Raw genomic sequence first — 16477 nt, 5'->3', positions numbered from 1 at the left:
AATATACAGGTAATATACAGCTAATATACAGGTAATATACAGGTAATATACAGCTAATATACAGGTAATATACAGGTAATATACAGGTAATATACAGGTAATATACAGGTTTATAAATGTTTATAAATGAAAATATTTAGGAAAACACCTTATATGTATGAAAACTGTCTGTGACCCGATCAGACCCGATGGTTGAGCAGAACTGATTTAGATTTATTCTAGAATCCTCCTGACGAGGTTAATGTGTGTTTTTGAGAAGCTCCAGAGGAACCTGCAGGTGAAGAGGAAGAGGAACCAGCACAAGAGGAACCAACAGAAGGTAACAAAGAAGTCATGCAATTATTCTTTCATAGACGTCACCAGTTATTATGATTGTGTTCCTTGTTGGAGTCTGTGTGTGTGAGGATGACATCACCAAGGCAACGATAATAATGCACTTATAAAATAGATTTTCTCTGTCCTCTGAGGCTCAGAGCTTCAGTGTGTTTATATTGTACACAATGGTGATGTCTTTTATTAGATGAAGCACTGTTGATTATTTTTTCCATGTGTAACCTGTAGATGAGGGAGATGCACCTGAAGGTCCTGCTGAAACAGGTGCGTTGTAATGCAATAATCACCTCCATAACCTGAAAGCATTAGTGTGAAAACATGAATTGCTGCTTATTTTAGAAAAATAAATACTATTGGGGGTCTGGGTATCTCAGCGAGTATTGACGCTGACTATCACACCTGGAGTCATGAGTTTGAATCCAGGGCGTGCTGAGTGACTCCAGCCAGGTCTCCTTAGCAACCAAATTGGGCCGGTTGCTGGGGAGGGTAGAGTCACATGGGGTAACCTCCTCGTGGTGGTGATTAGTGGTTCTCTCAATGGGGTGTGTGGTGAGTTGTGTGTGGATCGTGGAGAGTAGCATGAGCCTCCACATGCTGTGAGTCTCCACGGTGTCATGCACAACGAGTCACGTGATCAGATGCACGGATTGACGGCCTGAGACGGTCCTCCACCACCCAGTTTGAGACGAGTAACCGCGCCACCACGAGGACCTACTAAGTAGTGGGAATTGGTGTGAAAAGGAATAAAAAATAATACAATAAAAATTAAAAATCTGCTATTTTTGGCACTTTTCAAATGTCATTTAAGTCTCCAGAGCTCGACTTTCAATATTAAACTATGGCATTACATTATATAAATACAAATTATTACATGTTTAAAACTATGATCACATAAACAAAGAGTGAAATAAACAGAAGCCATTTTAATATTCGGTGTATGAAAATAATTTCTATAAATTGCGTACAGCACATTCAAAAGTTAAGCATGTGGACAAAAGTGTCGGGGAAGAGCATGCTAGAGATGAAATTGGCCAATATTTATTGGGCGTCATTTCCAATCATGCTTGTAATTTTGACAAATGATGCAAAAAGTGTGAAAATTATTTAATTTTGTGTATTTTGAGTGCATCAAATGTTAGCTATGAAATTAAACGTAGCAATATAAAATAATTGGCTATTTTATTTCAAAAGCTTTAGAAATGTCATTTTCAGCACAGAATTCTAATAAACTCTATACAGAATTCTATTAAACTCTATACAAAATTCTATTAAACTCAACACAGAATTCTATTAAACTCAACACAGAATTATATTAAACTCTATACAGAATTCTATTAAACTCTATACAGAATTCTATTAAACTCAGCACAGAATTCTATTAAACTCTATACAGAATTCTATTAAACTCTATACAGAATTCTAATAAACTCAACACAGAATTCTATTAAACTCAACACAGAATTCTATTAAACTCAACACAGACTTCTATTAAACTCAACACAGAATTCTATTAAACTCTATACAGAATTCTATTAAACTCTATACAGAATTCTATTAAACTCAACACAGAATTCTATTAAACTCAACACAGAATTCTATTAAACTCAACACAGAATTCTATTAAACTCTATACAGAATTCTAATAAACTCAACACAGAATTCTATTAAACTCAACACAGAATTCTATTAAACTCAGCACAGAATTATATTAAACTCTATACAGAATTCTATTAAACTCTATACAGAATTCTATTAAACTCAGCACAGAATTCTATTAAACTCTATACAGAATTCTATTAAACTCAACACAGAATTCTATTAAACTCAACACAGAATTATATTAAACTCTATACAGAATTCTATTAAACTCTATACAGAATTCTATTAAACTCAACACAGAATTCTATTAAACTCTATACAGAATTCTATTAAACTCTATACAGAATTCTAATAAACTCAACACAGAATTCTATTAAACTCAACACAGAATTCTATTAATCTCTATACAGAATTATATTAAACTCAACACAGAATTCTATTAAACTATACAGAATTCTATTAAACTCTATACAGAATTCTATTAAACTCAACACAGAATTCTTTTAAACTCAACACAGAATTCTATTAAACTATACAGAATTCTATTAAGCTATACAGAATTCTATTAAACTCAGCACAGAATTCTATTAAACTCTATACAGAATTATATTAAACTCTATACAGAATTATATTAAACTCCACACAGACTTCTATTAAACTCTATACAGAATTCTATTAAACTCTATACAGAATTATATTAAACTCCACACAGACTTCTATTAAACTCTATACAGAATTATATTAAACTCTATACAGAATTATATTAAACTCCACACAGACTTCTATTAAACTCTATACAGAATTATATTAAACTATATACAGAATTCTATTAAACTCTATACAGAATTCTATTAAACTCAGCACAGAATTCTATTAAACTCTATACAGAATTATATTAAACTCTATACAGAATTATATTAAACTCCACACAGACTTCTATTAAACTCTATACAGAATTCTATTAAACTCAACACAGAATTCTATTAAACTCAACACAGAATTCTATTAAACTATACAGAATTCTATTAAGCTATACAGAATTCTATTAAACTCAGCACAGAATTCTATTAAACTCTATACAGAATTCTATTAAACTCTATACAGAATTATATTAAACTATATACAGAATTCTATTAAACTCTATACAGAATTCTACTAAACTCAACACAGAATTCTATTAAACTCTATACAGAATTCTATTAAACTCTATACAGAATTATATTAAACTATATACAGAATTCTATTAAACTCTATACAGAATTCTATTAAACTCAGCACAGAATTCTATTAAACTCTATACAGAATTATATTAAACTCTATACAGAATTATATTAAACTCCACACAGACTTCTATTAAACTCAACAGAATTCTAATAAACTCAACACAGAATTCTATTAAACTCAGCACAGAATTATATTAAACTCTATACAGAATTATATTAAACTCCACACAGACTTCTATTAAACTCTATACAGAATTCTATTAAACTCTATACAGAATTATATTAAACTCTATACAGAATTATATTAAACTCAACACAGAATTCTATTAAACTATACAGAATTCTATTAAACTCAACACAGAATTCTATTAAACTCAACACAGAATTCTATTAATCTCTATACAGAATTATATTAAACTCTATACAGAATTATATTAAACTCAACACAGAATTCTATTAAACTCTATACAGAATTCTATTAAACTCTATACAGAATTATATTAAACTCTATACAGAATTATATTAAACTCAACACAGAATTCTATTAAACTCTATACAGAATTCTATTAAACTCTATACAGAATTATATTAAACTCAACACAGAATTCTATTAAACTCTATACAGAATTCTATTAAACTCTATACAGAATTATATTAAACTCAACACAGAATTCTATTAAACTCTATACAGAATTCTATTAAACTCTATACAGAATTATATTAAACTCTATACAGAATTATATTAAACTCCACACAGACTTCTATTAAACTCTATACAGAATTCTATTAAACTCTATACAGAATTATATTAAACTCAACACAGAATTCTATTAAACTCTATACAGAATTCTATTAAACTCTATACAGAATTATATTAAACTCTATACAGAATTATATTAAACTCCACACAGACTTCATTAAACTCTATACAGAATTATATTAAACTCTATACAGAATTATATTAAACTCTATACAGAATTATATTAAACTCCACACAGAATGACAGAAATCTCTTGTGATGCATGAACACACACTGATGGACATCGTTAGGAGACACATTAAATCAACTAGTGAGTGAAACATGTTTAATAAAGTCTTTCTAGAAGTTCAGAGTGCTAAAAGTGCCTGAAGTTGAAGAAACACTTGTTATCCAGTGTTTGATGGACTGCTGGACTGTAATATAAATCACAAGCTCATGTTTTGTGTTGTTTCTGCAGACTCCAGTGATGTACCAGAGGAACCAATCGAAGACTCTGAGACAGCTGTGAGAGGTTTGAACTGTCAATCATTCATTTCCTATCATTAAAGTGCATTAAGAGACTGACAGTTCTGATCCTGGATGCTGTCCCTAATTTTATTAAAGCATTAGTTCAGTCATTGTTTACTCACCCCTGTGTTGTTATAACCGATATGACTTTCTTGTGAATAAATGTTGTGTTCAGTGATGTCATACAATGGCAGTTTATGGTGACCACCTCTTCAAGCTTCAAAAGAACACAAAAGTTATTCAGAAGTCTAATTAATTATTCATGAGACTTATTATTGATATGAAAGTGTGCGTTAGTGATGAGAATGAACAAGAGAAACGATTCACACATGGGGCGTTCAAGAGAAAATGCGTTTGTTTATCTAAAAACAGGTCCTCCACAGCGATTGACACAACAGAACACAACACAGCTGCACACAAACCAGAGAACTGAACTTACTAAATATGTCTGATGAGTTTGTAGTCGGAGAATTGATGCGTTTCTATGCCCAGCCTTATTTTTTGAAACCGAACACTCAATCAAACTGGGAGAGATAGAGGAGGCAGGAATATCTCATCTCCTTTCTGAAATGGTGAGAATTTGTGACAGATCTACGACTGAAAAGATCAGCGAAAACATTCGTTAGGTGTAGCATTCTCGGCCAAACTCAAGTCGTATTTAACCAGCTAGCGAGATACAGGCTTCAATAAACTGTTAATAGAACGCTTTTGGACCGGTGCCAAACTGAAAATAGAAACAAGTGATTGACAGAATGTACTGCCACTTGTCACGGCTGATTACAACTCTGATTAACATAGAAAATATGTCATTTGCCATCAGGTTAAGACACAGTGTGGCTGTATCTGCCTTCAGCCTCCTCTATCTCTCCCGGTTTGAGCACTCGGTTTCAAAAAATAAGGCTGGGCATAGAAACGCATCAATTCTCCGACTACAAACTCATCAGACATATTTAGTATGTTCAGTTCTCTGGTTTGTGTGCAGCTGTGTTGTGTTCTGTTGTGTCAATCGCTGTGGCGGACGCAAACAAACGCATTTTCTCTTGAACGCCCCATGTGTGAATCGTTTGTCTTGTTCATTCTCATCACTAACTCACACTTTCATGTCAATCATGAGTCTCATGAATAATTAATTAGACTTCTGAATTAAACTTTTGTGTTCTTTTGAAGCTTGAAGAGGTGGTCACCATAAACTGCCATTGTATGACATCACTGAACACAACATTTATTCACACAAAGTCATATCGGGTTATAACAACACAGGGGTGAGTAAACAATGACTGAATGTACATTTTGGGGTGAACTGTCCCATTAATAATATTACATTACTACTGGGTAATAAGTGTTGTTGTCATACAGTAAATATTCACTTTGTTATGTTTAAATCTCACTTGATGCGTTTATACTAAAACACTGTTTACGTCTTTAGTCACGTGCACGCAGTCTGGGTCAAAGGTTACGTGCATCTGACACCTGCCTAGCTACTCTTTACTGTATGTTGTGTTCTGCTGTATGTCCATGTTTTGTTTTTGTTTTTCTGGTCAATTCTGCAGGATTTGATCTGTCTGAAGCTATTGCTGATTTAGGTAAAAGGCAAATACTAATCTATATCATATGAAAATGCACTTATTTACCTCAGCTTTGTGCTAGAATATTAGTCCATCTCTACGTTTGTGTTGTCGCAAATTGTCATTATGTTGCGTAAGGAGCATCACCTAATTTACATAATTACTATAGTGAAGTAATGCAGATTGTGCATGCAAACAAACATTATTCATTCTTAGTGAATTTATATTGTATCTTCTACTTTGTAGATGAGGAAGCTCAACCAGAGGAGGATTTAGGTAACGTTTTTATGGATTCAAATTTCAACATTTATGTTAATAAACACAATCTTTTCAATGCATGCCGTTCATGTTTTAATATTGTTTATATTATTATTCGGGTCCAAGCACCGATTCCTGAATCTTTGAGTCAAGCCCTACAAAATGTGCATCTCTGATTTAATTTCCGTCTAGAAACGTTTTTAGAAAAACATACTATTTCGAAGTCCTCCTAGGCTGTTTGTCCGATTTACAAAAAATTTTGCACACATCATCTATAGACCCACTTGACTAAAACTTATGAAAATAATTTTGATGTGTCAAAACGTTTCTAAGATATGACCGAATTAATATTTTTGAAATGTCAAAATGTTCAAAATGTTTGATTAATTGACCAAAATCGAATTAAAACAAGGTCCAAATGTAACGAAACCTGGTATACTTAGACAACTGTACATTTTGAGGATGCACACAAAATTTTGTACAATTCTGCCCATAGGGGGCGCTACAGCTCCTGCACATCTTCTTTGGGTCAAGTGCAAACATATTCTTAAAATAATACATTCAGTAGATAATAACTTGTGTTGTGAATGGCAGATTGTTATGAAATTTGGTATCAACTTACAGGTTGGCAGAATTAGGCTGTATACCAAATTTGGTGAGAATTGGCCACAAGGTGGCGCTAAAATAAGCCAATTAGCTTTTTTTGCATTCTTCGGGAATAGGGGGGCGCTATAACATAAAATAATCCTAATTAAACTCAAATTTGACACCAAAACTGCGTCCATAATAATCCATAGTATCTATTATGTCAAATTTGATTATTTTGGACCCTGAAAATTTTGTTATTTAGTATAGAATTCGATCATTTGGCAATAATTAATGAGAGATGTTTGTTTAAAGCAGAAAATACTTTTGGAGATGCAGACAGGCAAAGTGCAGGTGACAGCGTTCCTGGGAAAGGTTCGGCTAATTTTATCACATCTTTTATTTTCATATCTATATGGTTGGTGCCTAAATCTGTGTTAATCCTTTTCTATGTCCTGTCCTCTCATTTTAGCGCGCAGTGCTGGAGCAGTGTCTGACCCAAGTGGTAAAATATATTTTAACTTGATTTTGACATTTTTTAAGAAGAGTGTTTTGGGTGGTTTCTTCCAGGTCCAAGTGAAATGAGTCTTGCACCCTGTATGTACAGTAACAGCACACCCTTCCTCAACAACACACATGATTTGAGGATCTTTTATGTATGGAGCACAAACACTGCTTGAATATTTAGCACTTTAAATCACCACTAACATTAGAATTAATGATGATGACTTCACAAACTGCACTAATGATTCATCAGAATACTGCAGGACTTCATTATCTATAATACCTGCCACCCCACCCGAGTGAACTGCACTCTGCTCTTTCCTTTTCTCTTAATGTTTACTGAAGTCAGAACAAACAGAAATTATTGAACATTTTATTTCCTGTTCCATTTAAATGAGTAGTTCTGTCAAAACAGACAATTATTCATAGTGACCACGACTGTCAAACTCTAAAAAAGCGACATATATGTAATCATAGGAACAACATGAGGGTGAGTAAACTTTCTCTTTAAACTTCTCTTTCTCTTTTCTGGTTTATCTGCTGTTGAAACTGTAAGAGGGGGTCACAGGTTCATGTCATTTGCTTGAGGGGTTTTTGCTCACAAACATTCCAGTCAATGAATGTGTCAACTCTTGCTGAGCTTCGTCAGATCCTAGAGAAGTTCCTAGAGGGACGACTGTGACGTGTGTACTAATGAGTTTCTGCAGCAGAGCATTGTGTAAAGAATATTGATAAGTGCCACTCCTGCACTTGTGCACACAAACCTTAAACTCTTTTTTAAAGGTTTAGTTTACTGGGAAAAAACTATTTTAAACTGGTTCTTTTGAATCTGAAGTGGGAAACACACAGCTCATGCAGTGTAGTCCGATTCCTGAACAAATGACTCTCATAGTCCGATTCCTGAACAAATGACTCTCATAGTCCGATTCCCGAACAAATGACTCTCATAATACGATTCCCGTACAAATGACTCTCATAGTCTGATTCACAAACAAATGACTCCTATAGTCCGATTCCCGAACAAATGACTCTCATATTCCGATTCCCGAACAAATGACTCTCATAGTCCGATTCACAAACAAATGACTCCTATAGTCCGATTTCTGAACAAATGACTCTCATAGTCCGATTCCCGAACAAATGACTCTCATAGTCCGATTCCCGAACAAATGACTCTCATAGTCCGATTCCCGAACAAATGACTCCTATAGTTCGATTCCCGAACAAATGACTCTTATGAGTTGGTTCTTTTGAATCTACAGCGTGAAACACACATTGTGACCAGTGTATTCCGATTCCCGAACAAATAACTCCTATAGTCCGATTCCCGAACAAATGACTGTCATAATCCGATTCCTGAACAAATTACTCTCATAGTCCGATTCCCGAACAAATAACACCTATAGTCCGATTCCCGAACAAATGACTGTCATAGTCAAATTCCCGAACAAATGACTCTTATGAGTTGGTTCTTTTGAATCTACAGTGTGAAACACACATTGTGACCAGTATATTCCGATTCCCGAACAAATGACTCTCATAGTCCGAATCCTGAACAAATGACTCCTATAGTCCAATTCCTGAACAAATGACTCTCATAGTCCGATTCCCGAACAAATGACTCTCATAGTCCGAATCCTGAACAAATGACTCCTATAGTCCAATTCCTGAACAAATGACTCTCATAGTCCGATTCCCGAACAAATAACTCTTATAGTCCGATTCCCGAACAAATGACTCTCATAGTCCGAATCCTGAACAAATGACTCTCATAGTCCGATTCCCGAACAAATGACTCTCATAGTCCGATTCCCGTACAAATGACTCTCATAGTCCGAATCCTGAACAAATGACTCTCATAGTCCGATTCCCGAACAAATGACTCTCATAGTCAGATTCCTGAACAATAGACTCTCATGAGTCGGCTCTATTGAATCTACAGTGTGAAACATACAGCATGACCAGTGTAGTCCTATTCCCGAACAAATGACTCCTATAGTCCAATTCCTGAACAAATGACTCTCATAGTCCGATTCCCGAAACAAATGACTCTCATAGTCCGATTCCCAAACAAATGACTCTCATGAGTCGGCTCTATTGAATCTACAGTGTGAAACACACAGCATGACCAGTGTAGTCCTATTCCCGAACAAATGACTCCTATAGTCCAATTCCTGAACAAATGACTCTCATAGTCCGATTCCCGAACAAATGACTCTCATAGTCCGATTCCCGAACAAATTACTCCTATAGTCCGATTCCCGAACAAATGACTCCTATAGTCCGATTCCCGAACAAATGACTCTCATAGTCCGATTCTCGAACAAATTACTCTCATAGTCCAATTCCCGAACAAATTACTCTCATATTCCAATTCCCAAACAAATAACTCCTATAGTTCGATTCCGAACAAATGACTCTCATAGTCAGATTCCCGAACAAATTACTCTCATAGTCCGATTCCCGAACAAATGACTCTCATAGTCCGATTCCCGAACAAATGACTCTCATAGTCAGATTCCTGATCAAAAGACTCTCATAGTCAGATTCCTGAACAAAAGACTCTCATGAGTTGGCTCTATTGAATCTACAGTGTGAAACACACAGCATGACCAGTGTAGTCCTATTCCTGAACAAATTACTCCTATAGTCCAATTCCTGAACAAATGACTCTCATAGTCCGATTCCCGAACAAATGACTCTCATGAGTCGGCTCTATTGAACCTACAGTGTGAAACACACAGCATGACCAGTGTAGTCCTATTCCCGAACAAATGACTCCTATAGTCCAATTCCTGAACATATGACTCTCATAGTCCGATTCCCGAACAAATGACTCTCATAGTCCGATTCCCGAACAAATGACTCCTATTGTCCGATTCCCCAACAAATGACTCCTATTGTCTGATTCCCCAACAAATGACTCCTATAGTCCGATTCTCGAACAAATGACTCTCATAGTTCGATTCCTGAACAAATGACTCTCATAGTCCGATTCCCAAACAAATGACTCTCATGAGTCGGCTCTATTGAATCTACATTGTGAAACACACAGCATGACCAGTGTAGTCTGATTCCCAAACAAATGACTCTCATAGTCGATTCCCAAACAAATGACTCTTATGAGTTGGTTCTTTTGAATCTACAGTGTGAAACACACAACGTGACCAGTGTAATCCAATTCCTGAACAAATTACTCTTATGAGTCGGTTATTTTGAATCTACAGCGTGAAACACACAGCGTGACCAGTGTAGTCTGATTCCCGAACAAATGACTCCTATAGTCTGATTCCCGAACAAATGACTCCTATAGTCCGATTCCCGAACAAATGACTCCTATAGTCCGATTCCCGAACAAATTACTCCTATAGTCCGATTCCCGAACAAATTACTCCTATAGTCAGATTCCCGAACAAATTACTCTTATAGTCCGATTCCCGAACAAATTACTCCTATAGTCCGATTCCCGAACAAATGACTCCTATAGTCAGATTCCCGAACAAATTACTCCTATAGTCAGATTCCCGAACAAATTACTCCTATAGTCAGATTCCCGAACAAATTACTCCTATAGTCCGATTCCCGAACAAATTTTTCCTATAGTCCGATTCCCGAACAAATTACCCTTATAGACCGATTCCCGAACAAATGACTCTTATGAGTTGGTTCTTTTGAATCTACAGTGTGAAACACACAGCGTGACCAGTGTAGTCCGATTCCCGAACAAATGACTCTCATAGTCCGATTCCCGAACAAATTACTCTTATAGTCCGATTCCCGAACAAATGACTGTTATGAGTCGGTTCTTTTGAATCTACAGTGTGAAACACACAGCGTGACCAGTGTAGTCCGATTCCCAAACAAATGACTCTCATAGTCCGATTCCTGAACAAATTACTCTTATAGTCCGATTCCCGAACAAATGACTCTTATGAGTCGGTTCTTTTGAATCTACAGTGTGAAACACACAGCGTGACCAGTGTAGTCCGATTCCCAAACAAATGACTCTCATAGTCCGATTCCTGAACAAATTACTCTTATAGTCCGATTCCCGAACAAATGACTCTTATGAGTCGGTTCTTTTGAATCTACAGTGTGAAACACACAGCGTGACCAGTGTAGTCCGATTCCCAAACAAATGACTCTCATAGTCCGATTCCCGAACAAATTACTCTTATAGTCCGATTCCCGAACAAATGACTCTTATGAGTCGGTTCTTTTGAATCTACAGTGTGAAACACACAGCGTGACCAGTGTAGTCCGATTCCCAAACAAATGACTCTCATAGTCCGATTCCCGAACAAATTACCCTTATAGTCCGATTCCCGAACAAATGACTCTTATGAGTCGGTTCTTTTGAATCTACAGTGTGAAACACACAGCATGACCAGTGTAGTCCGATTCCCAAACAAATGACTCTCATAGTCCGATTCCCGAACAAATTACTCTTATAGTCCGATTCCCGAACAAATGACTCTTATGAGTCGGTTCTTTTGAATCTACAGTGTGAAACACACAGCGTGACCAGTGTAGTCCGATTCCCAAACAAATGACTCTCATGAGCCGGTTCTTCATTCGTTATAAAATAATAAATGGATGAATGGCGTGGGGCGCTTGTTATCACATTATTTGTCTAAAATGTTATTTTGTTAAATTGGGTTTCGAACTGTTTCATGTTGACTTTGAAGTGTCTTGACATGGCCGCATCTATTGAGATACTTTATAGTTCATTTATTGAAGGCCAAATGATTGACAGAATACCTGGTGATGCTGTATAAAAATATATTTCATGTCAAACATGGGTGTTTCATATTTTAAAATAGAGTTAAATTGGATGTAATATAATGCTGCCATCTAGTGGATGATGATGGTCTGTAGATTTGTGTTATAAATGCTCATCGAGCTTCACTATAACTGTTGCTCAGACTGTGTTAGTGATCAGATCATGATGTTAAGTGTGTTTGTGCTGAATGATCCCTCGTGTTGAGGAGAGATCAGGACCATAAAACAGTTCAATTGAAGGAGAGACTGAAGTCATATCAAACTCGTCTCATCTACCAATGGGCTGCCTGAGAGTTTTGCACAGGCAACCTTTTCTTCCAAAAGTGTTTCGTTTGTAACGATGTCTGTTTTCAGACCGTGGATCTGGGACAGTTGTTGGCATTGTTTGTGGAATCGCAGTGGCGGCCATTGGAGCGATTACAGGCTACTTCACATATCAGAAGAAGAAACTGTGTTTCAAGGTCCAAAGAGGTCTGCAGCTGTTATTTACATTTGACTGTTTGTTTATCATAACTGTTATAACACTGTTATAACCTATTATAAACACTGTTATAACCTATTATATATAATAGTTATGTGGTGACAATCGACTCGTTCCTCCTTTTCTTTACAAAAGCACAAATCTGTGTTCCAGTGAGACACTTCCAATGCAAGTCTATGGGGTTTAATCTGTAAACATTAAAATATATAATATATGTATATTGTGTATAGACACAAGACATAAACAATATGTGTGTTAACATGAATTTACTGTTATTAAATCACTTAATAACCACATCTGTGTGAAGTTATAGACAATTATACAACTGTGTTGCCATGACGATGTGATGTCAGCAAACTCTAATACATCTAAACAGCTTTACATCTCATATAACACACACGTTTTAATAGAGGAATTAATGTAAGTGCTTTTATTAAATTATAAGCATCACATTTCTGACTTTAAACCCTTTAAAAATGGCCCCCATTGACTTCTATTGTAAGTGTCCCACTGGAACACACATTTGTGCTTTTATAAAGAAAACGAGGGACGAGTCGAAATAGATTTGTGTGATTATCAACATTATGTTAAATGAAAGTGTTCATTGAATGAAGTGTATGTGTACAGTTATAACACACATATAACAGCATTATAGAGGCACTCTATAGTTATTGTGTTTGGGACATTGAAAAGCACACACGTGTCAACCACCAATTTATGCACAAGCCGTAGTTCGTTTTATAGATTTAAATTTGTACGATATGTAACATTCATATATTTATAGCAAATATTGAATGATTGTGAGCATTTTTGATTGAGTTGTGTCATCTCTCTTATGCATTAAAACTATGCAGCAGCAAGTTGTCATGGTAACCGTCAGATATGTAAAATGTAATCGTTCTCCTCAGGTGACCCAGAGAGCGCCAAAGAAGAGAACAGCACACAGAGCGACCCACAGGGTACGTCTCAAATCTGCACATTTCAAATAAATGCATTTAATATCACAAGTGTTGCTATAAACAGGAGTCACGTGACGTGGATTGACATGTTTTTTTTTCATGTGCAGTTTTAAGTAATCTCCTGACTTCATCATAAATCTACCCGTGAAGAGTCGAGCGAGCGGTGAATTCCCATCATGCCACTGTGAACTGGTTTACAATGGAACGGCACATTATAACGACACACATCTCGAAAGCTTAAAGTCACAGTGTGGAAACCTCTTTGACAGATGAACACACACACATAGTGTCAGATAATCTCCTGCTTTGACTGCAGTTCTAGTTTCTCAACATAGGACTGTTATTGATTGTTCTGAATGTAATTTCTCAGTTTGTGTGTGTGTGTGTGTGTGTGTGTGTGTGTGTGTGTGTGTGTGTGTGTGTGTGTGTGTGTGTAATGCGACTTTTCTGGGTGAGGCATTTTCATTTCATTAAAAAGTTCAAGTTCAGTTTTTGCTGTCGTTAATCACATTGTCTGTAGCCACTGATTCATATAACGCAAACCTCACACTGTATAAAGATTCACAAACGTCAATTCTATTCAAATAGAATCCATCAGAAACGTTTTAAAGTTCTGTAAATACATTTGTTGTTGAGTTTGCATTAAGGGTGTTTAAATGATGTACACAGCTCATTGCACACAGATTCCAAATAAAAATGAAATGACACAAACCAGAATTCTACAAAATTCTATTTCTCTGTGTTGATTGGTGAATATTCAAATGAATGATAAAAGATTGGCTGATAAATAATAATAATTATTATTGAATACAACTTTTATAATATTTCTATATTTTAATATTTATGTAAATAATAACTAATTATTGCACACATTTGTAAATAAATATTTGATTTTTTTTATTTATTTATTAGTTTATTTGTCAGGGACCATGCACAGTTCAAGCCCTGTACCACAGTTAGCTATACGGCTAGTTTACATCTGTGGTCCCTGGGCAAGGAAAAGTAAAAAGACAACATAAACACACAGTACTTACATAGAAACCAGAATACATTGAATGATTTGCTCAGAACAGCTTTTCCAGCCAAACAAACTATAAAAATTTGCTAAATAAATTGATAATAATATATTAATTTGTTATATATTGAACAATATTTTATACAAATATTTTACAATATTTCTATCTTTGAATATTTGTGTAAATAATTAATAAATATTTAATAACATAATTTATTTGTTGTATATATATTATTTTATAAAAAATATTGTACAATATTTCTATCCTTTAATATTTGTGTAAATAATTAATAAATATTTAATAACATAATTTATTTGTTGTATATTGAATAATATTTTATAACAAATATTTTACAATATTTCTATCTTTTAATATTTATGTAAATAATTAATAAATATTTAATAACATAATTGATTTGTTGTATATTGAATAATATTTTATAATAACAATTTTACAATATTTCTATCCTTTAATATTTGTGTAAATAATTAATAAATATTTAATAATAAAATGTGTTTTTATATATTGAATAATATTTTATAATAACAATTTTACAATATTTCTTTCCTTTAATATTTGTGTAAATAATGAATAAATATTTAATAATAAAATGTGTTTTTTATATATTGAATAATATTTTATAAAACATATTGCACAATATTTCTATCCTTTAATATTTGTGTAAATAATTAATAAATATTTAATAACATAATTTATTTGTTGTATATTGAATAATATTTTATAAAACATATTGTACAATATTTCTATCCTTTAATATTTGTGTAAATAATTAATAAATAATCACCTAGAGACTCCTCCTTCAGCGGTTCTGTCCGCCTTACTAGCGGGGACTCCTACAGCGGCTGCACCTCCTAAACCAGTCCCTGTCCTGTGGCCGCCTCCCAGGCCTCCCAGGCCTCCTGACCCAGTCCCTGCCGTTTGGCCATCTGCTGACCAAGTCCCAGTCCTGTGGCCGCCTCCCAGGCCTCCTGACCCTCTCTTGGCCATACAGCCGCCTCCCAGACCTCTTGACCCAGTCCCTGTCCTACGGCCACCTCCCAGGTTGCCTGTCCCTGTCCTACGGCTACCTCCCATGTCTCCTGACCCTGTCCCCATCTTGAAGTCATCCTCCTGATCGGCTCTTGTCCCCTTGGACTCCTGGCCACCCGCCTGATCTGTTCTGGTCCCCTTGGTCTCCTGGCCGCCCGCCTGATCTGTTCTGGTCCCCTTGGTCTCCTGGCCGCCCGCCTGATCTGTTCTGTCCCCTTGGTCTCCTGGCCGCCCGCCTGATCAGCTCTGGTCCCCTTGGTCTCCTGGCCGCCCGCCTGATCAGCTCTGGTCCCCTTGGTCTCCTGGCCGCCCGCCTGATCAGCTCTGGTCCCTTGGTCTCCTGGTCCGCCTGATCAGCTCTGGTCCCTTTGGTCTCCTGGGCCCGCCTGATCAGCTCTGGTCCCCTTGGTCTCCTGGCGCCGCCTGATCTGTTCTGTCCCTTGGTCTCCTGGCGCCGCCTGATCAGCTCTGGTCCCCTTGGTCTCCTGGCGCCGCCTGATCAGCTCTGGTCCCTTGGTCTCCTGGCGCCGCCTGATCAGCTCTGGTCCCCTTGGTCTCCTGGCCGCCCGCCTGATCAGCTCTGGTCCCCTTGGTCTCCTGGCCGCCCGCCTGATCAGCTCTGGTCCCCTTGGTCTCCTGGCCGCCCGCCTGATCTGTTCTGTCCCCTTGGTCTCCTGGCCGCCCGCCTGATCAGCTCTGGTCCCCTTGGTCTCCTGGCCGCCCGCCTGATCAGCTCTGGTCCCCTTGGTCTCCTGGCCATCCGCATGATCAACTCTTCTGTTCTTGGTCTCCTGTCCGCCCACCTGATCTACTCCCTGACCTTGCCTTGTTCCTCTGCTCCCCTTGTGCCCCCCT

General features: G+C 36.5%; 1 protein-coding gene across 10 annotated transcripts in view; it reads left to right on the top strand.

The window, feature by feature from the left end:
- Nucleotides 1-14272, top strand: part of LOC127658935 (fibrous sheath CABYR-binding protein-like) — a 32797-nt gene extending 18525 nt beyond the window's left edge. For 5 of the 10 annotated variants that reach the window (XM_052148521.1, XM_052148519.1, XM_052148516.1 and 2 more), the window contains 10 exons: nucleotides 257-319; nucleotides 562-597; nucleotides 4373-4426; nucleotides 5973-6005; nucleotides 6234-6263; nucleotides 7146-7205; nucleotides 7303-7335; nucleotides 12471-12587; nucleotides 13506-13556; nucleotides 13664-14272. In XM_052148521.1, coding sequence (XP_052004481.1) covers nucleotides 257-319; nucleotides 562-597; nucleotides 4373-4426; nucleotides 5973-6005; nucleotides 6234-6263; nucleotides 7146-7205; nucleotides 7303-7335; nucleotides 12471-12587; nucleotides 13506-13556; nucleotides 13664-13692 — 506 coding nt within the window. In that variant the 3' untranslated portion in view covers nucleotides 13693-14272. The remainder of the gene's footprint in view (nucleotides 1-256; nucleotides 320-561; nucleotides 598-4372; nucleotides 4427-5972; nucleotides 6006-6233; nucleotides 6264-7145; nucleotides 7206-7302; nucleotides 7336-12470; nucleotides 12588-13505; nucleotides 13557-13663) is intronic. The other 5 variants (XM_052148518.1, XM_052148512.1, XM_052148513.1 and 2 more) reach the window with 4 other exon arrangements.
- The last annotated feature ends 2205 nt before the right edge of the window (nucleotides 14273-16477 follow it).

Source organism: Xyrauchen texanus, chromosome 18, assembly GCF_025860055.1.
Source record: "Xyrauchen texanus isolate HMW12.3.18 chromosome 18, RBS_HiC_50CHRs, whole genome shotgun sequence".
Classification (NCBI taxonomy): Eukaryota; Metazoa; Chordata; class Actinopteri; order Cypriniformes; family Catostomidae; genus Xyrauchen; species Xyrauchen texanus.
The sequence above is the reverse complement of the archived record's forward strand: the minus strand, read 5'-3'. Positions and strand labels throughout refer to the sequence as shown.